The 25,922-nt window shown below is 38.0% G+C and overlaps 2 protein-coding genes across 3 annotated transcripts in view; one reads left to right on the forward strand and one right to left on the reverse strand.

The window, feature by feature from the left end:
• Positions 1 to 3,552, reverse strand: part of LOC109936081 (creatine kinase B-type) — a 17,582-nt gene extending 14,030 nt beyond the window's left edge. Inside the window, exons 1-3 of the mRNA XM_020534698.2 lie at positions 3,437 to 3,552; positions 2,179 to 2,384; positions 1,056 to 1,210 (exon numbers count right to left, since the gene is read on the reverse strand). Of these exons, the coding sequence (XP_020390287.1) occupies positions 1,056 to 1,210; positions 2,179 to 2,371 (348 nt within the window). The 5' untranslated portion in view covers positions 2,372 to 2,384; positions 3,437 to 3,552. The remainder of the gene's footprint in view (positions 1 to 1,055; positions 1,211 to 2,178; positions 2,385 to 3,436) is intronic.
• Positions 3,553 to 3,621: 69 nt separating this feature from the next.
• The window catches only part of trmt61a (tRNA methyltransferase 61A), a 35,902-nt gene continuing 13,601 nt past the window's right edge, over positions 3,622 to 25,922 (forward strand). Inside the window, exons 1-2 of one of the 2 annotated variants that reach the window (XM_020534686.2) lie at positions 3,622 to 3,727; positions 19,429 to 19,791. In XM_020534686.2, the coding sequence (XP_020390275.2) occupies positions 3,664 to 3,727; positions 19,429 to 19,791 (427 nt within the window). In that variant the 5' untranslated portion in view covers positions 3,622 to 3,663. Of the gene's footprint in view, positions 3,728 to 9,499; positions 9,561 to 19,428; positions 19,792 to 25,922 lie in introns of those variants that run through there. The other variant, XM_048599734.1, reaches the window with a different exon arrangement.

The raw sequence follows: 25,922 nt of genomic DNA on the forward strand, positions 1-25,922 counted from the left end.
GTCAGCCTTCCTACTCCTCTGATGCTGCTTGGCCTGCTGTGTTCATCCAGCTCTACACCTTGTTATCTCAGATTCTCCAGCATCTGCAGTTCCTACTATCTCAGTTAACTGCCAGGCTTTGTTTAGTTTAAATTTAAAATTAGTCAAAAAGTGCCACCCTAAGAATGGTATCAGAATGGCTGTAAGCTAGTTCATTAAGTTGAAACAGGCACAATGTGTGTACATTCTCCATGGCAACAGTTCGACCAATCATCTGCATCAGATTACTCTTCTCACAGCACAAAACACCTTGAACTGATTGGTCTCTATGGTCCCACTTGACTACAGAAAATGGTGAAAGTGATCAAATGAATTCAAGAAGGCAATTTAAAATGTTTAATTTCCATGTGAAACAATGGGACAGGGAGAGTTCTCCTTTAAAAATTTGCAACAAAAAAAAAACAACCAATCCTCATTTGATTTTTTATAAATGCATTGAACATCTCATTTTATGCAATGAATGTTTTTCCATTGGTATTCTTGCAAGTATCCTGTGAGCGTAATGCAAAGAGATTCAACAAAATGCCTTTCAGTAATATTATTATTTGTTAAACTGGTAACCAGGGCATAGGCAAATCACAAGTCAAGCTTTGCTAGTCCCATTAAAGGCATCATAGGAAGCTATAAAAATTCTCCAGGCAGAGATTCTAGATGTTAAAATGTGGTGTCAAAACAGAAATCAGTAGGTTCTTCACAATATTGCTAGCAAATGCTCTGGCAAAAAAAAAGTAGCCTTTTAGTACTACCAGTATAATGCCAGTCAAAAATACTTCCAGCAGCAGTTTTACATCTCATTTATTTTTCATGTAAAAATAAAGACACAATCCATTGAATTCCCTCCATGATGGTATTGTGGGTCAACCCACAGCAGGTGGGCACCTGCAGTTCAAGAAGGCAGCTCACCACCAGCACCTCCAAGACCAATAAGGGCTTGGCAATAAATTACTGGCTGGCCAGCCAGCAATGCCCACATCCCACAAGTGAATTTTTAAAAATTCCATATAGAGATCCCTCACCTTGAGATTCTTATGGTTAAGATCAGTTTTATGCTTATCAGTAGGTTTGTAGCCACCATGACGGTCCTGAATGACTGGATCAAAGAGGTCCTTAAAAACCACATAGGATTCTTCATCACCAGCAACACAACCTACTGTCATAATAAATGGATGACCTGTACAGGAAAAAAAGAGAGAAAAGCACTAATACATAGTGTTTCCTATTGTCTTTAGGAGTTGATAATTAAATCTGCCAGAGTTAGAATTTTAACCAGAAGGCAAGGAGGGCAGAATGAATATTTTTTTAAAGAGTACTGAGCATCAGAAATATGTTGCTTATAGCGTTTTTGATTGGGAACAAAAAAACTTTCAATATTAGAATTGGATTGCAATACTGACAATTGAAGTGTTCCAAAATATCTGTTTACTTCAAGTGAGGTGCGATAGTATAGAAACCATCAAAACGGTCACTTAGTGATACACAAGGACATGTCTTACGTTCCTTTGACAATCAGGAGTTTACCGCGGGGAGGTGGAAAATCAGCCGGGCCACTAAAACACTGTTTAATTCGATTAGAGAAGGGACTCGACACTCTCATTCAGCCGACTGGAAGGTTTTACAGGGGTTATCAATCCCTGTACATCATCCAGAGTAAAGCCACTTGGAGTGGACTTGTTTTTGGAGTTTCTTGTAGAGCACTTTGGCCATATGGTTGTTGCGTTTGCTCAGATTAGAGGGACTCTCCGGGCGATAATCTCTTGATTTTCAGCACGGTCATTGGGAGGTGCGGGGGAAAGTCACAACCACATGGAAATGAAAATCAAACATAAATAGGACGGATCACATCCCAGACACCATCTACCATCCCTTTACAGAAGGTCGCTGCCGCGCTTGGTATAATCCAAACCAATCCAATCCATCAAGGCTCAGCAGCCCAGAGGCTAAAAATCAGAATACTTTAAATTTAAAATGGAAATACCATTTAATAAATGATCCGTTTAATTGTGATGGACATGACAGGCTATATTGACAGCTGATCAAGGTCGGGATTAGTTTACATTTTCCAATTGATTTCGTACAGCCTTTGGAAAGCAACATTCTCGTACAGAGGAAAGCAGATGGCTCGTTACAGTGCGGTTTTACCTGGGTTGTCAATCCCAGTCTGAATGACATCGTCAAGGGTAAATCCGCTGGAGGTTTGCTTATCTCTCAGCTTGCTATAGATCTCCAGGGTCAGAACTTTAGCCATGTGGTTGTTGTGTTGGCTCAAATCCGGGAATTCTTCTTTCGCGGAATACTTCATCTTCAGAAGGTTGTGACTGTTGCTGAATGGCATAGTAACCGCTTCGCTGCGAACGCAAACAAGAGTTTTAGAAATCGCATTTGAAAGGACGGATTTCTAATAACCAGACTTTGAATAGTTTCCGTCCAGCTCTTTAAAAATACGACTGAGACCCATTTGCGGCTTTTAAAAACACGCCATTCAGCAAGAACGCTGGTTTCTAAACCGTGAATTCGAGAACACGAGTTATTCGAAATTTGCAGAGTGCTTGAAGCAAATGGTGTAATTAAACTTCTGGGCGATAATAGCAAAGTCTCTAGCATCTTTCAGACACATCTTACATTTCGAGGTCTCGATTACCGATATCATCAAGGATACTGAAAACGATTTCGTGATTTTTATTTGAAGAGATGGATTTTTGACATTTAGAGCGTTTAATACTTTCGCCCTTCCGACATTGTCTTATAATTCTTCCGTATTGCTGAGGACACTATTGGATTCTCAAATAACCTTCCAATTACGTAAATTCCTCGTCCTTCGCGACCCTTTCCCGTTGTATTATATGCAACATTTGAGGACAATTCAAGTACAGCAGCTATTTAAGTGTTAAAAGTCCAGATGTCACAGATTAAAACCAATGGATTAGCCCAAATGCCATTCTTGATCCTTTCCAAGCTTGCTGGAATCTTTATCTTAAATACACAAAATTAGATTTGAATGTCGTTTTCAATATTAGAAGCATTTTACTCCCGAGGAAACTTTCATTAACATAAAGACAATCCATGAACTCTAATTTAAAAATTCCTTCAATACTGCTTTACTAGTCAGTCAATGCACAGAAGAATGCTCGGAGCAAACATCCAAAATAATTCATTTGGATGTAGGTAGGGAATGAGGAATACTTCATTAAACTAAAGCATGCAACCACAGCTGACTCTTTCGTTTCATAGCAAAATAATTTTAATTCAAGTTTTCGAATACTTTGCAATTTATTCGAAGACAGTTACACATGCATTTTTGCTAGAGTTTGCATTCAGATTAAATGCAAAACAGCTTTGAAACAAAAGGATGCAAATTATAGGATAGCATTCAATTTTTTTTTTCTTTAAATAACCTTACCTGAATGACGAGAATTTTAAGAAACCGGTTTAATTCTCAGCCTACTCTTCCCTCCTCAGCCTTTCTCCACGTTACCCTGATTGGTGTCCGAGCGTCCCACACGTCCCCATTGAATTATATAGCGCGGCGAGGCTGCGCTGCTATTGGCTGCTACTTTTAACCCCATTCACGCCACGAACTGTCAATCAAAGTGGGTCTCTGCGCGTCATCACCGCGCGCCCAAGGGCATGTGGGGTGACTTCATCAGCGTGCGCCGTGTGTGCCCGGGTACTATTCGTGGCGTGGGGGTTGGTGAGTTTTTGCATTCTGTTGTCACGTGTGTTCAAATAAGTTCTTCAAGACAAGCGTTAAAAGTAAAACCTGCAAGGTTTTGCCGAGGTGTTCATTAGGATTGCTGGCGTTCAGAGGTTATGCGTGTACCTCTGTATAGGAGGACCCTGTTAAAGCAGGCGGTGTTGCTAGTGTATCGTTACCAACACCAGGTCGTAGGTTTGTATTATATACTGAATTTCAATTTAGCTTAAGTCTGGCCACCCATGAGGCGACTTCTGGACCATCAACAGTAGAATTGTATTCAAGAACGACCTGCAAATTCATTGCACTGTATATCTCTCAACCGACCTTGTCACCAAGCCAGAGAATTGACCAACTGAGAACATAAGCAGCAGCATCGTGTAGTCCTTAGAATGAGATAATGACACTCTGATCAAGCGTGTCCTACGTGTATGCTAAATTGCAGAAGTGTGATGGACAGATCAAAATATTCCACAATTTCTTTGCTAAAACCTTAAATCCCACAATCAATGGATCAAGTCAAAACTCTGCAGTCCTGGTAGGTTTAATTAAATATGAGGAAAATTAAACCAGTCGGTAGAGGAGACTCTACAAAAATCACTATCCTCACTGATTGGAACCTAGCATATCAGTGCCAATGAAGCTGACGCATTTCAACTATCTTTAGTCAGAAGTCTTAAGAGGATGGTGCATCTCGGTCTTTCCTGAGGTCCCAAGCAACAGATACTAATCTTTTTTAGAGAAGACAATCTATCATCCTTACCCAGACTGGCCTACATGTGGCTTTCGACTCACAGCAACGTGGTCGATTCCTAACTGCCACCTGAAGGCTTAGAAAGTCGCTCAGTTCAAGGGATATTGATATGACTAACAAATCCTGATCTCGTCAATGATGCCTACACTCTTATGAAATAATAAAAAAGAAAATGGATAAAAGTATGGGCATTGACAGCAACCTGGTGTTAGTACTAAAGATGTCATCCAGAATCACCTATGCACCTTACCAAGATGTTTCAGTATAACTACAACATTGGCATTACCTGCCCTCCAAGTCATACATTATTTTTTCTTCTCTCGAAAAACAAGTCCTGTCCAATCTGGCCAATTACCACTCCATCAGTAAATACTCAATCCAAAGCAATGTCAGGAATGGCATCATTGATTGTGCTTTTAAATGGCACTTAACTCTGCAATCAGAGATAGTAAGAACTGCTTAATCTGTTTGTCAGTACTCCATTTGAGTTCCACTAGCGTTACGAAATTCTGACATATTAACAGCCTTGATCTGAACATGTTTAATTGAGTTGAAATCAAGAGGTGAGGTGAGAGTACTGATCCTGAATCAAGATAGTATGTTGGATGTAGATTCAAGGAGCATTAGCAAAGGTTAAATCAATGAGAGTCTTGGATAATTCTCCATTGGTTGGAATCATAACTGGCATTTAGGAAATTGGTTGTAGTTGTTGGAGACAGTTGATCTGAAATTCAGAAACGGCAGCTTCTCAGAGTAGTTTCCGAGGCCTGACCATTTTCAATGTTTTTCTTCTTCAGTGTCCGAATTGGGGATATTGCCTAATTGCACAATAATCTGTACCATTTTCAACTCCTCATACTGAAGCAGTCCATGCCAGTTTAGGCTGATAAGTAACATTTGTGTCACTCAAGTACTAGGAAGTTAGTATTTCTAACAGGGGAAGATCTATCCATCTTTCCTTCACATTCAATTCTATTACAATTACTAAATTTCCTATTATCAACATCCTCGGGATTACCATTTACTAGACTGAACCGGCTATACAAATACTTAAGCTCCAAGATCAGAACAGATGTTGGATGTTTTGCAGTGAGGAGTTAACCTCCAGACTCCCCACTGCACATCTACATTTGTGAGATGCATCGGAAGTGTGATGGAATTCTCTTCATTTGCCTGAGGATAGCTCAAATGATATTCAAGAATCTGAATGCCATTCAGGACAAAGCCCACTTGATAGGCACCCCACTCACCACCATAAGCATTCCCTCCCTCCGCCACCACAGCATTTTAAAGGTGGTGTATCATGTTTACAAAATACACTGCAACAGCCTACGACAGGGGTGGGGAACCTGCAGCCTTCTGTCTATTTGTCCACCAATACTAAATCCACCTTTTTAAATCCTTGTATTACTTTAAAATTTTTTACTGGTAACCCTGTCACGTCAAAAACTAAAAGAACATTAAAGGGAGAGAACGGTATTCAATGAAGAATGGGAATTGTAGTACTATGTCGTTGCTGTGAAAGATTAAATGGTGTATTTGCTCTGTGATGCCATAATTGCAACAGTAAAGAAATACAATGCAAATCAGCATCATGCAACTCATAAGGACCACAAATATGCTAAACTGGAAGGAGAACCCCAAAAGTCTGTACTTAAGAAAACGAAAGATCAAAAGCAGCAGCAAGTATTTAAAACGACGTCAGGACAAGGGCCTGACTTCATTGAAGCAACTTATAAATTAGTATATATACTTGGAAGAAGAGGTAAGTCATTTAGCAATGCGGAAATCATAAAATAATGCATTGTTGAAGTCGTAGGATGTTTAGATTCAGATAAGCTTAATAAGTAAAAACAACTGCCTCTTTCAAGAAGGACCATAACTGATCAGCAACATGTATTAGCCCTCCATACAACAGAACAACTTCATATGCCAAAATGCCAAAGCGAGGACATTTATTATTCGATTGCCGTGGATAAATCCACTGACATTACTGACTCAGTGCAGGTGTTATTTTTTATTTGTGTTATTACTGTGGATTTTCATTGCCATGAGGAGTTATTGGCTTTGGGTACCCTTACGGTGAGGACACGTGCAATTGACATCTTCACTGTCTTCAAAGAAAAATGCCGTGAAGCGAAACTGAATTTATGTAATTTAGGAAGTGTATGCACAGAAGGTGCACCTTCCAAGAGAGGAAAACATGAAGGATTTATTGCGTTACTACAAAAAGAATTGCCAGATCCAGATACTTTGATTTCCTTTCATTGTCTTTTGCATCAACAGAATCTCTATGCCAAATCTACTGTTTTAGGTGTCACACGAAATAAAGTTATAGGTATTGTAAACTACATTCGAGCAAATGCATCCAGCGTCACCAATTTCACATAATTCAGCTTGATGATGAAACATTCAGTGTGGATCTGCCATATCATTCTAAAGTGCGCTGGTTGTCACAAGGACAAATACTTGTAAAACTTTTACATTTGCAAAAACAAATCACAAGATCTTTTGAGGAACTAAATGAACCGTGTGAATTGTCAAAAAGGGATTTCTGCAGAAATGCTGCATTTTTGTGTGATGAAATGTCAAAGCAAAATGATCTGAATTTTTTTGCAAGATAAAACTAAATCTATATATGATATGTGACTAAAAATCCAGGCGTTTTGAAAAAAGCTGACCTTTCTCAATACTCTCCCTACCTGACCAGAACTTTCAGCTGAACACTTTCCTGAGTGGCAAAGGTAATTAATGAAGAGAATACAAGTAAATCGTAAAGGAAGTGTGACGTGAAAGAATGCACAGCTGTTCTAGACTCCCTGATTGAAGAATACAATGAAAGGTTCGCAGATTTTGAGAAACATGGTCTCACACTGAAACTAGCTTTTCAACCATGCCTGGTTGATGTCTCCAAAGCACCTGATGACTTACAGATGGAATTGATTGAGCTCTCAGAAGATAATATTCTGAAGTCTCTTTGACGTTAAGAAGAATCCCATTGAAATATGGAAAAATGCCATTGAATACCCATGTCTATGTCTATGTCAATGCCCTCAGCAAATGCTGTCTTGTTTTGGCACAACCTACTGTTGTGAAACAATACTTTCATATGTGACTCAAGTTAAAACGTCCTTTGAGATCTCAGATGATAGATATTCACCTGGAGGACCAATTAAAGCTACGGTCAACGATGTTGGAACCAAATACCTGATTCCTGTGTCACAATAAACAATCACAAAAATGTCTGTAAATGGTTTGTTGTCTACGTTTTTCACTTATTAATAGTTCTATTGTCAACTTTGCCAAACAAATAAATGCATCTTTGCTGAGTTTTTATTTTGTTTAAAGCCCTCCTATAATAGCAGGCTTTAGTTAAAATGAGTAAATATATTGACAAAAATATGACATTTTGTTGTACATGTTAAATTCTCAGCATGCAGCCGAATAGGATCTCTGTTAAATAAAATGTGGCCTATCCCTGGCCTATGACTTCTACAGGTGGTAGAAGTCAAGGCAGCAGACATGTGGGAAGCCACTTAATTTTAGTTACATTTGAAGCAGACTGTCCATCAGTTTAGAACTTATGGTAAACTCTGAATTTGATCTGATCTTGCAAATTTATGTGCTTTTCAAAGAAGTGCTGTAGAATAGAATTCTTTGGCTTGGTGTCAGGAAGTGCCTAGTCAGATGTATCACACGGCCAAAAGCAGAATAATGTTGCCTCTACTTTGGATTCTAAACCACAAAGCATCCTTGTGCTTTCTTTGAGTAGGGAAGTCATTTTCTTTAGTAATTAGGTGGCAAATTAAGGTAGTTTGTTTTGAGAAACTGTTTAAGCTCAGTTCGCCTAAGAACCTTGCCAAACAGTGTGGGGATGTTTAACTGTTCAGTTGTGAGTCAGATTTGATCTTGGAGGTGAATAGTTTACAAATTCAGGGGATGTATGATCCAGTCCCCAATGATTTTTACACCACAATCACTTCAGTAACGATACACTTAAGTAATGATACTCTTAAGCTCAGATACCAGTGGCTGCAGCATGTTTAACATTGTAAATTTTAGTAACCCTATTTGCATATTTAGTGAGAGTTGGAACTAACGAAAGGTTATCTGTGTATTTCTAAGCTGTAATGCTAGTGGCAATATTAAGGGGTGTATTGTGTTGACTTGCATCATTGAACAATACATAAAGGTTCACATATGAAATAGAAGTGTTTCTGTTACTGTATTTCATTATGTCCAATAAATTTAAAATTGGGTGCTTTGGCCATCTAACAGAATTAAACAATTTAGCAACTGTCAAGAGGAAGAGGCTGCATTCAACAATGGGGGAGCCAAATACATCAATGCAAAAGACAAGGCTGAAAGCAATCGCATTTATCTTTAGCCAGAAGTAATGAGTGCATGATCCATCTTGATCTTCTGAGGCCCCCACCACAGATACCAGTCTTCAATCAATTAGATTCGCTCCACGTGATAACAAGAAATGGCTGAGGACACTAGATATTTCAAAGGCTATGGGCCCTACCAACATTCTGGCAATAGTATTGAAGACGTGTAATCCAGAATTAGCCATGTTCCTAGCCAAGCTGTCCAGAACGTTTGCAAAACTAACAACCTCCCAACAATATGGAAAATGTCCAGGTTTGCCTTGTGAACAAAAAGCAGGACAAATCAACCCGATCATTTATCACCCCATCAATCTACTCTCAATCATCAGTGGAATGCTGGATTAGGTTGTCAATAATGTTACCAAGTGGCACTTGCAAAAGAATGACCTGATTTCTCATGTTCAATTTAGGTTTTGCAAGAAACACTGATATTCTGACTCTTTTCTGGCCTTGGTCTAGATATGGACAAAAGAAGTGAACTTGAGGTGAAGTGAGAGGAACTGTCCTTGACATTAAGACAACATCTGACCATGTATGGCATCAAGGAACCCTTGCAATACTGGAGTCACTGGGGTGGGGGGCTGCAGTGGGGAGTCCCTCCACTGGATAAAGGACAAAGGAAGGAGACTGTAGTTGCTGGGGGTCAGTCATCTCAGCCCAAGGACATCCTGCCAAAGTTCTTCAGGTTAGTTTCCTAGGCTCAGTGACCCTCGGAGGACGTTCACCAATGATTGCACAATTTTTAATGCCATTCACAATGCTTCAGATATTGAAGCAGTCTTTATTCAAATGCAGAAAGAATTGGACAATATCTGTGGCATTTACTCTCTTTCTCATTGACACACAGTGGCAGCAATGGTACATCTACAAGATGCACTGCAGTAACTCACCGAAGCTCCTCAGACAGCACCTTACAAATTCACAATCTCTACTACATACATGGACAAGGGTGTCAGCTGCATGTAAAACACCAACGCCAGTGTGTTCCTCTGCAAACCACGTACCATTCTGACTTGGAACTATATTGTAATTCCTTCGCTATCACTGGGTGAGAACCCTGGAACACCCTTCCTAACAACACTATAAGTGTACCTACACCCCAAAGAATGTAGTGGTTCTAGAGGCTGTCCACCACCACTATCTCCAGGGCAATCTGGGATAAGCAATAAATGCTGACATAGCCAGTAATGACCACATCCCATGAACAACTAAAACAAATGTTTGGAATACAATGTCTTTATTAGGGTCAGTGCTGCCAGAATCATTATGCTGTAAAAGTAGGCCTTTGGCCATCAAGTTCATTTCAGTCTTCAGTCAAACAATTTGGGTCAACTACATTTGGACTCTAAACTTGGACACCTGCAAGTTTATTTCCCTTAAGTGCCCATCTAGTTTGCTTTTGAAACTATTGTCTCTATGTCTAAACCCTTTCAACAAGTTTCAATTCATTCCCATTCATTGTGTTTTTAAAAAAATTCTTCCTCACATCCCCTTCCATTTCTTTTGTATGAAATCTTAAATCTGTGACCTGTTCCAGTCCTTGTACCATCAGCTACTGAGAGCAGCTTTACTTTGTATGCCTTTTCTAGCTAGATCAGTTGTTTTTGTGTAGCAAGTGATTTCTAAAACTGTAGGTCTTAGGACAGGAATATTATTGACAATTCCTAGTTACTCTTGAGATAGTGGTGGATCTTGTTGATTTGTTGCAGTATATGTAGTGAAGTTGCTCCCACAATATTGTTGGGTGGGAAGTTCCAGAATTTTGACACCATGATAATGATATAATGAGATTAGGTGCTCAAGTCAGGGTAGTGTGTGACTTTGAGGTTATGGTGGTCCCTTGTACCTGCTGGGTTTTACCTTCGAGGTGTTGGAGGTTGCCAATTTAAAAAGTGCTGTTGAGGAAGCATTGGTAGGTTGCTGCAATATGACCAGTGGATAAGATATTGTGCAACTGGAGTATGCCAATGGTGGAGGAGTGAGTGTTTTAAGTGATTGGATGGGGTAATGATCAAGTGGACTGCTTTTTTTTGTACTCCAGCTGCTGCAGCCATTCAGGCACGTGACAAGTTTTGTGTCACATTCCTTACCTGTGCCTTGTACGCCTTGGAGAGACTCTAGGAAGATAGGAAGCAAGTTACTCACCAGAGAATACCCAGCTTCCTACCAGTTTCCAGTGTTCAAGTTACTTCACTTGCATTCAATTAATGTTGTACAGGTCTATTTATATGAAATTATCAAAAATATTGATCAGCAATAAATAAACAATTGCTTTATTAGTTTCAGGCATTTAAAATTGGAGTTTTATTGGACAGAATGGTCACGGACCACTATCTGGATTGCTCTCTAATTAAGAGAGCTATTAGCAATATGTTATTAAATGAAGACAAACAAATTCACATTTTATTGCTTATTGTTCTAGCACTCAAAGTGAGTAGAAATATTTGTCTAATGAACCTTGGAGTCATACAGCATGGAAACAGCCCCTTCAGTCCAACCAGTCCATGCTGAATGTAATCCCAAACTAAACTAGTCCCACCTGCCTGTTCCTGGCCCATATCCCTCCAAACCTTTCCTATTCATGCATCTATCTAAATGTCTTTTAAATATTGTAATTGTACCCACATCCACCAAATAACATTTATTCTTGATAAGGTTTGTGTGACTTTCAGCTCAGTCTAGACATGTTAAAGTTCCTTGAGATGAAAGATAATAAATAATCAGTTTTATTGACGCACAGCTGTATTAAAGGTGGGACTTTTGAAAAATATGAGGGGTAACTTCGAGATGGTCTAATGTATCACAGATGTAACTTTAAAATGATCAAAACAGGATTTCATTTTGAAACAATGAAGTTGAATTTTTAAACGGGTGTAAGGAACATTTCCTTTTTGTATTCTGCACATGTTGTGCAACTACAAATGAATGTATTTCTGATTACGTTCTCTGTGTATAAGAAGGTAGTATACACAGCTAGCCTCTAGACAAATCCCTGCAACGTGCAAACATATACTGTGCAATAGGCATGTGGAATATTGATCCCAACGAGATATTTTCTTTCATGCTGAAAGACTGATGGAACTGTTCTCAGCAACAAAACACACTGAGGAATTAGAGTTTGAAAATAGGTAGCATCACATACGGTTTAACCCAATTATTGTAGTTAACAAGTACTCAGTTCAGTTAACCTTGCAACATTGACAAATTTTTACAAGCAGCAAATGTTTTTCTTTTGAGTGCATTTTCTACAGCTAGTCAATTGTACTGAGAGATAAATTGCTATATGTTTATTTAACATTGATATCAGATGTCTCTGCAGCAGTTCTGTATGCACTTGGAATTACCTTCTTGGCACATTATTATTATAAGAAGTGTTTTCAGAATCTACATTTGCAGTATTTAGAATCAGTTTTATAAAAATGCTTGGTGATATCGGATTGTATTTTAGTACAATCAACATAAAATCAGTCAGTTTTGCGTAGAGGCACTTATTTATCAACTTGGCATTAGCTTCCCTGTGTGTGTGTTATGGTTCAGTTTGTAATTTGAAGCAGTGTTCGATAAGATGATCTCAGACTATTATTTGGTCTTGTAGCTTTTCAATTTTGAACGTGTTCAGGAAAACATCAAATTAGTTATATAATACCTAGCATTCAACAGAAGGTAAATATTGTATAATAGATGCTGAGAATTCATCTGAAGCCTATATTTCAATATATATAAACCAAATGGCCCATTTAATATCGCTGCTGGTATTATGCAAGGTGTATCAAAAATATCTATTGATAGTGCGTACACGAATACTGCTTTTGCCATGCCAGCTTTGATATCAAACCTTGCTAATTGATGATTAACTTGGAGGTCTCAATGAGGTGGCAATACGTTGAATTTAGATGAACAATTTGGAAAACTAGAGAATGGGCTATTTATAATTTATCAAGTGCAATTGTTTTAAGTAGTTTACTGTAATATATTTGTTGTTTGGAAATTTTTCATAGCCAATTGTTGAAAAATAAGTCTTGTCTGAAGATGTGCTTGAGTGTTGCTGCATTGCCTAAGGGGGGAAGAAAAAGCTACTGACATAGCTCAGCATCCTACCTTAAATATAAAGTTTTAAGTTAAAATCTATCATGGTGCAAAATTTGCTGAACCATAAATCCCAACAATTCGTCATGCTTCATTTAGTGCTGCAGGGCATTATAGAATACTGATAAATCATATGCTCCTGGAAATCTCATGAGTTGAGACAGCAGATATGATGGTTGGGAAAATCTTTAATTTGCAGGATCAAAACTGGCGTAATTCAGCAATTACATCACTGTCTATCTGCTAACGTGTTAGTGAGTCCAGTACACGTAATGCTTGGAATAGAATTTCTCAAGCTGATTAAAGCACTTCAGTCAGGTCTGATTTCCAATCCAGCCAAAAATGAAGTAGAATATTTATTAACATGTTCACCAAAACATTATGGTAAAAGTGTCTGTGATAAATCTTTACAAAATATCATCTTTTATATTTGAACAAAATGAATGCCTATCTGAAAAATAAGAGACTAACTTGCACGTTTTTTTTTTCTTTTCTCATGTTGTCCATTTGAATCTGTCTGGAATGATTTCAGTGGAAAATTAAATTTTTTTAGAAGTCCCATCAATCTGAAAAATCCACTGTTCTCATCTAAGTAGAGGAATTATTTTATAATATAAAATTAAATAGGTAGTGCTAAGAAAACTCAACCTGACAGCATCTTTGGAGTCACTTCGCAGTTTGTGTCTGAAGAAGAGTATTATCAAATTCCAAACAGCAACTCTGTTTCTTTCTCCATACATGCTGCCAGACCTGTTAAGTTTCTCCAGCACTGTTTTAATTTCAGATTTCCAGCATCCGCCATATTTTGCTTTTATCCTTTTGATGTGTGGGATTTTGCCAGAATGTGCATCTGTTTTTCCAGTTTGTACAGTGAGTGGTCGAGTTGTACAAATTATGTAGGTCATAAATTCGTATTCTAATCTGTCCTGAGTTTTTTTTATCTCAGAGGGAGGAAAGATGGTGTTATTAGGTTTGTTTTATTGAGTTCTAGATTTGTGAATGAAAGCCAGTAATTTCTTGTGATTGCTATCCATGACCTCTTACTGGAAGCATGATTGTGTCAATGTTGGCTAAGGATAGGAGTGAGCTCGGTTGTGATGATTCTGCTCTTTATTCTTCCTCCTCCACCTCCCAATCCTTAAGTAATTGAAAAGCCTGCCAAAATGAAATTTATTTTTAAGACTGTCATGGGCAAAGCTTTGGAGGTGCCTTGGATCTCGGGAGCTGTACCCCAGCAAGGGAGAACAGCAAGTTAATTAGAAACAACCCTAAAAAGGTCAAGGATATCCAAGAATTAAGTTTAGCAGCATTGTTCAGTGTATCAGCTAGTGACTTTAACCTTTTTTTAAATTCAGAATTGCCACATTGGTATTTCACAAATGTTTTCCCTCATTTTTCTGATGGACAGTAATGCAGATTCAATTATGCAGTTTGATATTTTAGCTCTTTATATTTTAAGAAAAAATTAATGTCGCTCTTTTATGTAAATCACCCTGACCTCTGAACAATTACAGGAATGAATTTTCTGATTCTTTTGGGATTGCGGTTCCACAAAATACTTTTTCTTTATTCATTCATCCTTCTAGTTGACCCAGCATTGTTTGCTCATTTCTAATTGCCCTTGAACTAATTGGCTTCCGAGACCATTTCAGAGAGAGGATAAGAATCACCTTCTGAGGTCACTTGCATTACATTAGCTAACCCACATTTAGAACATGAATTCAAAATGTAGGATAGAATCACTATTTGTTGCTAGCTGCCTGTATGTTAAGCTAAGCTTGGCTCCCTAATTCTTTGATCTATGTTTCAAATGATCAATGAGACAGTAATGAGAGGGCAGGACATCAGCTTCAAGTGAAAACGCTTCAGTGAAACTAGAGTGTTGTCAACTTGTCGATGTCTTGGCTGCTTTGTTCTGACATGCTTCTGCTCCAGAGACTACCGGCATACATCTACTATCAGCCCTTATGTGACTTATTGATATTTCTAGAAGTAGTTATCAGTATTCTTAGTGCCAGAATGCTTTTTTATTAATCACTTGTGAATCATTTATAGATTCACAATTAGGTTTTTGAAACCATTTTGAAGCCCACTGATTTTAAATAGATTTGTGTTTTTTTTTTAAAAAGCCTTTTTGATACATTAGAAGGTACATGCATTATGCAACACCTTTATTGTGCCTTTGCAAGCTATGAAAAACTTTTTGAAGGGTAACTACTATTATGAGGGCAGACATTATGGCCAGTTACACAATGCACAGATTCCATAAATGATTGTACAAATTATATTAAAGAAACCTACCAACTGAGTCACATATCTGTCTCCTTTGCTCTCCCTGAAGCTTGGACCTGTTAAGTACTAATTTTATTCACTTCTGTAGGTCAAGCACTGTTTGTTTTGTGCTCGGGTATGAGTCGAAGAAATAAGTCAAAGCTTGGTGGGGGAATTACATTACTTGTGACAAAGCAACATTCTGTGTGTACTTATCTGGAATGTCAATTGCTGTAAATTTAAGCTCAAGTTGTGGCATATTTGTTGAGTGGGCAATATGGATCTCAGTTGTAACGTTTTCTCTCCTCACCATAGAAGGTTATGGACCCAAGCCCATTCCAGAGACTTGAGCACATAATGTGGGCTGATATTGTAAAATAGTACTGAAGGAGTGATGCATTGCTTGAGCTGACCATTTTTGAATGAGTCATTATGCCAAGTTCCTTCAGTCTGCCTGAAGTGAATTCATGAGTTTAGGGAATGAATGCATCAGTATTGGTTGACGAAATATTTGAAACAGCTGCTACATAGAAAGTTTTGAAAAACATGAGCTAGAATATTTTCATACAATGTTGTAATATTCCCTAAAGGATATTGGTGAACCATATGGAATTTTTATGACAATGAATACAATATTTTGTCATACAATGTTTTGTATGCTAATCCTATGGTTAAATCTGTCTCCAACTTATTTTTGAGATATACTGTATTTATTTGATGTTTAGTTACACAGCTAATTAACCACTTTCATTTTTGGATCACTTAATAAATATATTTGCAAATATTTACTTTCAAAAACTTCTATCCAAATTAAAACCAATTTATCCTATTACAAATATGTTTCATTTTTCTGCTTACGCAATGAGGTTTCCTAATAATCCATTCTTATTAGTGTCCAATTCATTCTGGGTGTCAATGGTGCAGGAGAATAGCATCGTTGCAGCTGTTGTCCATTTGCTTTCATCCTTAAGCTGTCTGAGCCTTGGATAATAGACATAGGTTTCCCCATCTACTATACTATACTAAACCGATGATGCCTATTCTTTATCCCAACAATTTCATCCAGTGAGCTCTTTTCATCACAAGAACCATTAATTTTATGGACCCAAAAGGACCTGTCATTTGGTCATGGGTCAAATCTATCCAGTGCCTTAACTAAATTGCTCTATCCCTTCTCTGTCCAAAAACACAAACAATTGTTTCTTAACCTGTGTACCCACTGCCTCTCAAACTTTTTCTATGTGGCAGATCTTGCTGCAAATATTGCAACTCCCTGGGAAATATGGCCTTCCTAATCTAATACTGGAAATATATAGACAGCAGAAATAATGTGCTAGTATGTTACTGAAAGGCAAAATAGAGATCATAAAATTCTCTGAACTGCACTCTGGTGTGTAGAACACAGGAAACAGACATTACCTCAGTTTAGAAAACCTCTGACTGATCTCGATAACTTGTTGTAAAACTGTAACACTGTTGGGATGACAATTTAATCATTGCTACACTGTATGCCTTTAATTATTGTAAACCAGCTCACTACCCCTTTCTCGAGGGTTAAGAAATTTTGCCCAAGCCAGTGAGGCTCACATCCTATGAAAGATTTTATTTTTTAAAAAAATTAATCATTGACGTAGAAGTTTTTGGAAGAATTCTGAAAACTAAGCATTCGCATTTTTATTTTATCGAGTCATAGAGTTAAATCCACAGAATTAGGCATTTGAATCTAATTCTTATTAATTTAAATTGAATAATTTGAGGTGGCACGGTACCTCAGTGGTTAGCACTGCTGCCTCACAGCACCAGGGACCTGGATTCGATTCTACCCTCGGGCGACTGTCTGTGTGGAGTTTGCACATTCTCCCTGTGTCTGCGTGGGTTTCCTCCGGGTACTCCGGTTTCCTCCCATAGTCCAAAGATGTGCAGGCTAGGTGGATTGTCCGTGCTAAATTACCCGTAGTGTTCAGGGATGTGTAGTTTAGATAGGTTATAAGGGAATGGGTCTGGGTGGGATTCTCCAAGGGTTGGTGTGGACTTGTTGGGCCGAAGGGTCTGTTTCCACACTGTAGGGATTCTATGTCAACTATCTTTCTTTCAGTGTGTTTACTGATAGTCCTATTTTCAAGAATCTATTCCAAATTTGGTAAACTTGCTAAAATATCAGAGCATCAATCCTATTCTTCTTTTACGCTTCATTTGTGCAAGTTGTCTAGAACAGGTAGAACACCTATTTCCGGAGCACTTCTGTATTATTACACTCTATTTGAGGGAATTTTCCATTACCAGTCCTGAAATTCTAACATGATAAACTGTCCTCCTCCTTTCTAAATAAAGATAGTGTGACTTAGATAATTAACAATCTTTCCTTGTCTCTGGATACCAGTTTACCAATATCATGGCTAAATGGATCAATGTTTTTCTTTGACGCTGTGTTTTGCTATTTCCAAATATATTTGTAATAAATGCTACACTGGACATTTAAAGTTATCATTTCGACATTTTGTCTTTTGATTTTTTTTAAACCCCTCTTTCATACCAGTAGTCCTCACTTAAAATTGTGGTTGTGTTCCTGAAAATCACAACTTTAAATGAAATGAAGCTAAAACAGAAATTGCTTTGAAAAAACACTCAGCAGGTCTGGTAGTATCCATGAATAGAAAGCAGAGTCAACATTTCGGGTCCAGTGACCCCTCTTCAGAACTGATTGTAGCTGGGACGTGGTTGGTATATATGCTGAAGATGTGATGGGGGGAGGGAGGAGAGTTAATGATAGGTAGAGATGGAACCCAGAAAAAGAGGGAGAGAGAGAGAATAACAGTTGGGCAGACAAAGGAGTGAGTAAAAGTTAGCTGAGGAGAATCAGTAGTTGCTAATGGGGACTTTTACTGTCTGACAGTGTGTTGTTTGTGGTAGGTTTGTGTGTGTGGTGACAAGGCCTGGTGTTAGGGTTTGTGATAAGGACATGAGAGAACATGCTCAGGGCCTAAAATTATTGAACTTGATTTGAGTCCTGAAGGCTGCAGTGTCCCCAAGCGGAAAATGAGGTGTTGTTCTTCCAGCTTGCGCTGAACTTCACTGGAGCACTGCAACAAGCATGAGACACAGATATTGCTCAGGGAACATGATGGTGTGTTGAAGTAGTCACAAGGCGCAGCACAAGCTGGAAGAACAGCAAATCCTTTTACGCCTGGGGACCCTTCAGTCTCGGGACTCCATATCAAGCTCAATAATTTTAGGGCCTGAGCACCTTCTCCCATGCCCTTACCCAACATCCACACAGTAGCCCTTGTCATTACGTGCAATGCTACCACGAATAACCCACTGTCAAATACTAATGGTCCCCATTAGCATCTTTTGATTCTCCCAGGCTGCCTTTTACCAATTCCTTTGTCTAACTGTTGTTTTCTCTCTCTGGGCTATATCTCCACCTAACGTTTATACGCCCCCCCCAAAAAAACCTCAGTCTTCAACATATATACCACCCTTTTCCTAGCTACCATCAATTCTAAAGAAGGTGTCACTGGACCTGAAACATTTAACTCTGCTTTCTCTCCACGAATGCTACCAGACCTGCTGAGTTTTTCCAACAATTTCCATTTTTGTTTCTGATTTCCAGTCCCCGCAGTTCTTATGTTTTTTTCTGCTTAGACTTTATTCCTGGGGGGAAATTAATGCTTCATATAAATGGTAAAATGAATTCAAGTTCCAGAGCACCTTCCTTAGCAGAGAAAAATTAAAATATTAAAGCCACAGCCTCTAAATTGAAAACTGTAGTTTAAATAGCTAAATTTAGGCATTGACAAATGAAATAACTTAATACGCTCTTGTATATTTTTTAAATTTAACATTCTACTGTTTTTGCATAATGTCTTGTAGTGAAGCCTTCAAGAGTGGAGCAGGAGTACTGCTGTCCAGTGTCTGTACGAGAGGCCTATAGTTGTTGGTCCCAGGGTGCTACTTGGGCCATTGCTTGCTCCTGACAACATTCTACCCCTATTTGGTGGTGTTCTTTTCCTCTAAAGTCTGTTCAGGCTGTGCTGTAGTAAAGAGTGCCTATTCTACTACATTTGTATGGAACCTTTAGCTGTGAATTTCTAAATGTCCTACTGTAGTGGAATAATAAGAGCAAAAAAATTGAATGTATAAATATAAAATTGCCAGCCTGATATTCTTATCTATTTTGTTGTTGCTTTTTCCAGATTGTGTCCATCGTTGCATTCCATTCTCAGAAATGAGTTTTGTGGAGTATAGAGATATTATTCAGAATGGCGACACTGCCATCGTCTTCCTAGGCCATGACTCGATGTTTGCGATCAAAGTTCAGCAAGGTGGTTCAACACAGACAAAATATGGGGCTATCAAGCATTCTACTGACCTAATTGGGAAAAAATATGGGTCAAAGGTTACATGTAGCAAAGGTGGGTGGGTGTACATACTGCACCCTACTCCAGAACTCTGGACTGTGACTCTTCCTCACCGGACCCAGATTCTGTATTCCACTGATATTTCTATGATCATTATGATGCTGGAGTTGAAACCTGGATCAATTGTCTGTGAGTCAGGTAGGTCATTTCAGTGAAGTGCAAATTTACAATCTTGGATTCTATGTACAAGGGATATTCGTGTATGTTGGAAAGTTATTTATTGCTTGACTAATTTGCAGCAAGGAAGAAAGTTTCAAATTTTCCAAAGCGTGTCCTTTCTTTCGGATCATGAGCTGCCTCAATTTACTTCATCTGTTGTTATATTTTTATCTTGATGCATAATGGTAGAAACTGAATGATGCTGCATTTCTTGTTTAGGAATATGAAAAGTCTTGCAAAAATAATTTACTTATCTTGTATGGCACACATGCAGGATATAATTGTATATTATTATACACTGAACTCTGCACCTTTGACGGAAATGTTAGAGTCTTTTCTACATGATTAGATAGTTATTTAAAATCTCGCGGCTTTGTAGGGTAATATCATTTCCTCCCTCAAACCAGTATAATTTAAATACTATATATAAAAAGAAACTTCTGACTAGTGATTTACGTTGCTTATGGAATATTACTGCTGCTAATGTTACTGTACTGCCAGGGAGATGGAGTACAAAAGTGGGTTCTTGCTACAATTGTATAGACCATTTGTGAGATCTTGAGGACGGGTTACAGTTTTGGACACCGTTTACTTAAGCAAGGATACACTTGCATTGAAAGCAGTTCAAAGAAGGTTCACTAGGCTGATTCCTTGGATGAAGGGGTTGCCTTGAGGAAAGGCTGAGGAGGTTGGGGCCTATTCTTATCGGAGTTTGGACCAATTCTCACTTGAGTTTCGAGGAATGAGAGAGACACGATTTAAATTAAATGGCCTCTGGTTGAGACATATTTGATGAGTAATTTCTCATCATAGTATTGTTAATGTCTAAAATTTTCTTTCAGAGACAGCAGTGGACACTATGTCATTGAATATATTAAAGGCTGAGTTAGACAAATTTTTGATTAACAGGGGAATTGAGGATTTTTCTGGGGACTGACAGAAAAGGGAAGATAAGACCACAATCAGAGCAGTCATAATCTTATTGAATGTCAGAGCAGGCTGGAAGGGCCAATCAGCTTATTCCTGCTCCTATTTCTTATGAATAGTTGTTCTATTTGTTTGCCCTCCAAAGGTAATTCATTATGTCAAACGCTTACAGGTGTTTTGCTACATAAATGCAAGTGTTTCCTTGGACCCTGCCTTTTGGAGTTTATAACATGGGTTACATTTCATGAGACTATTCTGTTTGCTTCTTTATGTTTGTAGCATTAGTCAAGGCTAAACTGGATTTAACTTGTCTTCAGCAGTGTTTGGCTGTTGCTTTTAATCTTTGTTTTTCCATGTCAATCTGAATTAAATGTACTTTACTTTATTGAGGATATTCTTTGAATACCCAGTTATTTAATTCATGAGGAAATATGACATCAATTTTAAGATGACCTGAGGTGGTGAACACCACTCGGGTAGATAATTGAAACGTCTATGTTGCAAGTTTACAGTTTCATGGCATCTGAAATGAATATAGCGAATTTACTGGAAAAGTTTTTTTAAAAAAAGTTAAAGGAAATGTCAACCTTTAGTCTTCCATAGGTGTCTTGAGCGGTATTGTCAAATGTCTGGAATAATGTGTTTTGTTGTTGTGATGGGTAGATTATAATGTCTGATACAGGACACCACCAATAGCATAGAAAAAAATAACAAAGAGAAAGTAGAACCCAAGTGGATAGGTAATTCAGGTACAGTTGAAGCAATTATGGAAATTTATAGGAGAAAATAGCCAAAGTCTTTGCAAGTATTCACTTATGAAATCAGTAGTGTGTCCATATTGCCTTTAACCTTGTTTTTACATTTGAGCAATGCTCTGGTATAGCAATTTTATTTTTCATTTCAGTCTTGTATTGATTGCAAAGCTGGTATAATAGTTTAACATTCTTTTAAAAGAGGAAGACTTGCACAGTTCTTTTTGAAGAATCCGATTTCTCAATGTACCTTACACCAATGGAGTACCTTTGATATGTAGTCACCATGAAAAATTAAATTCTCAACACCTAATTTGTGTCTCTAGGACAAGATTGGATTTCTTGAAAAAGAAAGAAGAAAACTTAGATTTTAATAGGGCATATTTTGTTATAAAAAATGATAGTGAGTCCATGCTGTTATTTGTAAACTGAAAAAATTTCCAGTGGTAGCACATGCACAGTCAAACATGAAACACTTGTAATTGCTTTCAGATACACAGTTCTTCCATACACTCTGAAAGTGGAATATCACTGCCTGGTTACCTATTTAAAGAAATTGAATAACATAAAATTTCTGTCCTGGTTATGTTGATGCAGGCTAAAAACGTCAAAAAAGTTAGTTCTCATCCCTTCCATTGACAGTACGTGATTAATTGCATGATATCACAAAGATAGGTAGAGGCATACGTTCTGTCAAGGATGCAGAGAGGCTGCAGGCTTAGGAGAATGAGCAACGAAATGGCAGATCAAATACATTGCGGGAAAGTATGAGGTTATGCACTTTGGTGGGAAGAACAGAGGCTTCCTTTTTTTTAAATAGGAAAGGCTTCGGAAATCTGAAGCATAAAGGGACTTGGGAGTCCTAGTTAAAGAATCTCTTAAGGTTAACATACAGGTTCAATTGGCAGTTAGGAAGGCAAACATTTTAACATTCATCTTGAGAGGGGTAGAATACAAGTGTGGGGATATACTGCTTAAACTGTATAAGGCTCTGATCAGACTGCATTTAGAATATTGTGAGCAGTTTTGGGTCCCGTATCTAAGGAAGAATGTACTGGCCTTAGAACGGGTCCAGAGGAAGTTTATAAGAATGATGCCAGAGATGAAGAGCTTGTCACATGAGGAGCAGTTAAGGAATCTCGGTCTGTACTCGTTGGAGTTTAGAGTATGAGAGGGGATCTGATTGAATCTTGCACAATACTAAGAGACGTGGATAAAGTGGACATGGAGAAGATGTTTCCACTAGCAGAAGAGACTAGCACCCAGGGGCACAGCCTCTTTACAAATGAGATGAACAGGAATTTCTTCAAGAAGAGTGTTATGAATTTGTGAGACTCATTGCTGCTGAAGGCTGTAGAGGCCAAGTCAGTGTATTTAAGACAGAGATAGGTTCTTGATTAGTAAGGGGATCAAGGGTTATGGGGAGAAGGCAGGAGAATGGAGTTGAGAATCATATCAAGCATGACCAAAGAAAACTCGATGGGCCAAATGGCCTAATTCAGGACCTATATGTTACGGTCTTGTGTTTTAATTACTACCAAACCTTCTCTGTGGCACTGGAATGCAATTTTGGCAAGTTTGAACCATCATTCCTTCACCTTTTAATTATTGTTCGTGATACTAAACTTTTTAAACCTTTTTCTCTGTATATGTGTGTATGCCTCCTACTCTCTCTCCCTGTTCACTGTGCCACTTCCCCTCCATCCATTCTGTCTTTCCCGTTACTTATTTCAATTTTCATAGATAACTGAATTTTAAATTCACTATTCCAATATAAACTTCCTGGCTCAGGTGCTCTCTAGCAGTTTTGTAATTTTGCTTGTTAAGGAGGTGCATAGTTGAGTGCCCTGTTCACAAAAATCCCAGTTCTCTTGTAGAAGACAATATCTGTTTGGCTAATTGCAACTTACTGTGCCCAAATCTGAGGAAAATGTGTAGATACGTTCAAGTTGAACAACAGACTAGTGCTGTTTATTCACCACTCTCCACAAAATCTGATCAAATAAGAATGAGCAGTCCAATTGAGTTTGTGGTCCATTTTATTTATTCAATGTACAGACATAAGAAATATACCAAATGAATGTAGATGTGAACAGTGTCTAATACTGCGCAAAAATAGTAATGAAAATAAGCCCCTTAAAGAAACCTTTCTTCTTCATGCATACCCTAAGAGTTGAAAAATCTCTGCATCATCTAGTTAACTTGTTTTTCTCCAGAAAGTTAGTAGAATGTACAGTACCTATATTTAAAAAAAAGTATTATCATCTGAAATGCAGTGTAGTTTTGAGCATTGTTTTATCTAATCTAATCTCAATTCCTAATGATCATGAGTACTTTTTTTTGCGCATTGAAACTCTTAATCAAAACTTCAAAAAAATGTATAACCTTCCTGCTGTGTATAGAGTTTCACTGAGTTGAATTAGAGAGAAAGGTATCCAAAGTAAGAGTTGAACTACTTCTCCTGCTAAGATCCAAGTTGAGGATATGCAGGAAGCTATTCTTCTACCAACAATAGTCTGTTTGTGCTGCCAGATACCTGATAGCTTGTCCCGAAAGAGCTTAAAAAATCCTTGAGAGTGAGATATTTGTCAGAACTTTCTATAGGTAGATTAGTTATTAAAAGAATGCAGCATGAAACTGAGCATTGCTGAAGGGAATCCATGTGACTTGTGTTCTGATGAACAAGGTGGTGCAACACAATGACATTTGTGTCATTTTCACCTAACTGAAAGTAATAGGCTAGATAAATACCTATATCCACTAGACTTATTTTGCTGCAATCACATTTGTACAGTAAAGAAAATTTATTTTTAAAAAATTTAGGGATTATAAAAGACTAATTTTGCATTTTTTAATAATATATCCAAGAGAAGTTCATGGGTCAATCTATTTTTATATGCATGCCAATCTGTTAGCCAAATTTAAATATTAGCTCCTATTTACCAATGATAATTTTGATTAAAAGAGTAAAAGTAAATCCATTGTCATTGCATTCGGTGCCACATGTTCACTTAAAGGTTTTCAGTTACCTTTGTGGTGATATAAATAAAAATCTTCCTTACTCTGTATATATTGACATGATGTTTGTGTGCTATTTATTGACAAGGTTATAAATCAAATAGGTGAGACTCCATGGCTTTGAAGAAGTGTTAATTAATTGTATTGAGCCTTGCTGATATTACAGTTTCAGTATCAAAATTTGTGGTATGGTACAATGCAAATTGGCCTTAAGGTCTTTATCCTGTCTCTCATCTTGATGGACTTTTACAATTTACATAAGTATTGAAATTTGTTGAGCTAAAAGCTCCTGTCATGATATTAATATTCTATGAAAAATGACTTTAAACCAAGGCCAAAATATAACTGGTTTGAATAATTGAATGGCTGCAGCTCAGAATGAGGCTGCCGTGTCTGTACAAACTCCCTTCCAGAGCAACTCTGCTAATCCCACTCTGTTAATCCCACTGTCACGCCCATTCCCATAGCCCACAGTTTTTTTTCTGTATTGCAGAAAGGAGGCGTGTTGCTGAAGCTTTTTGTCTTGCACTCCCCAGGGCAAATACAAGAATTCCAAATATCACATGTTCTTACAAGAGAAAAGGGTGCTGTTCATTTGGCAGGTTAATTCTGGCTGAGGCATTGCAATGGAGAAAGCGCAGGGAACTACAGGTTATCTGTGCTCCTGGGTTAGTCAAAAGGAGTGCAAAGCTTGAAAGTATGACTTTTTGCAGGAAATGGTCCCCGCATATGAATGTTGCTGCTTCCAACAAGTGTAAATGAATCACGTTATGAACTTGACTGATTAGGTACACTGGTGATGGAGGTACTTGGAACATTGGTTGTGAGATACGATTTGGTGCGCATTGCTGTGTCAAGTTGTGTGATAGCTGCACCAATTTTTTTTAACGAAGTTGGTACAGAGGACGACTCACAAGGTCAACTGGGCTTGGTGTGTTTTTGTTGTGTTTGATATTGAGATCGACATCAGATAGTCAGTCCAGTTTTGTTGTTCTTTGACTTTTCTGTAGCAGTTTGATACAACTGGATGACTTGCTCTTTCAGAGGGTACTCGAGAGTTAACTATATTGATATCTCACGTAACCAGACTGGTTAGGGAAACAGATTTTCTTCCCTGAAGGACACAGCTGAACCAGTTGTGTTTTTATGACATTCCAGCAGTTTCTGGTTCACCAGTAACAAGGCTAGTTTTTATTCCAAGTTCATTAACTAATTTGAATTTAAATTCCCTAAGATGCCATTGTGAGATTTGAACTTTGCTCTGGAGCATTTATCTGGGCGTATGCATTTCAACTGGACATTCTTACTATTGCTTTCATTCCCTCTGCACTATTTTGACTCTATCTCAGAAAAGTTGAGTTTATTCTTTGCCATGCTCTTGAAGTCTTGCACAAATTCTGATTACTTTGTATC

This window comes from Rhincodon typus, chromosome 8 (genome assembly GCF_021869965.1).
Source record: "Rhincodon typus isolate 14 chromosome 8, sRhiTyp1.1, whole genome shotgun sequence".
Classification (NCBI taxonomy): domain Eukaryota; kingdom Metazoa; phylum Chordata; class Chondrichthyes; order Orectolobiformes; family Rhincodontidae; genus Rhincodon; species Rhincodon typus.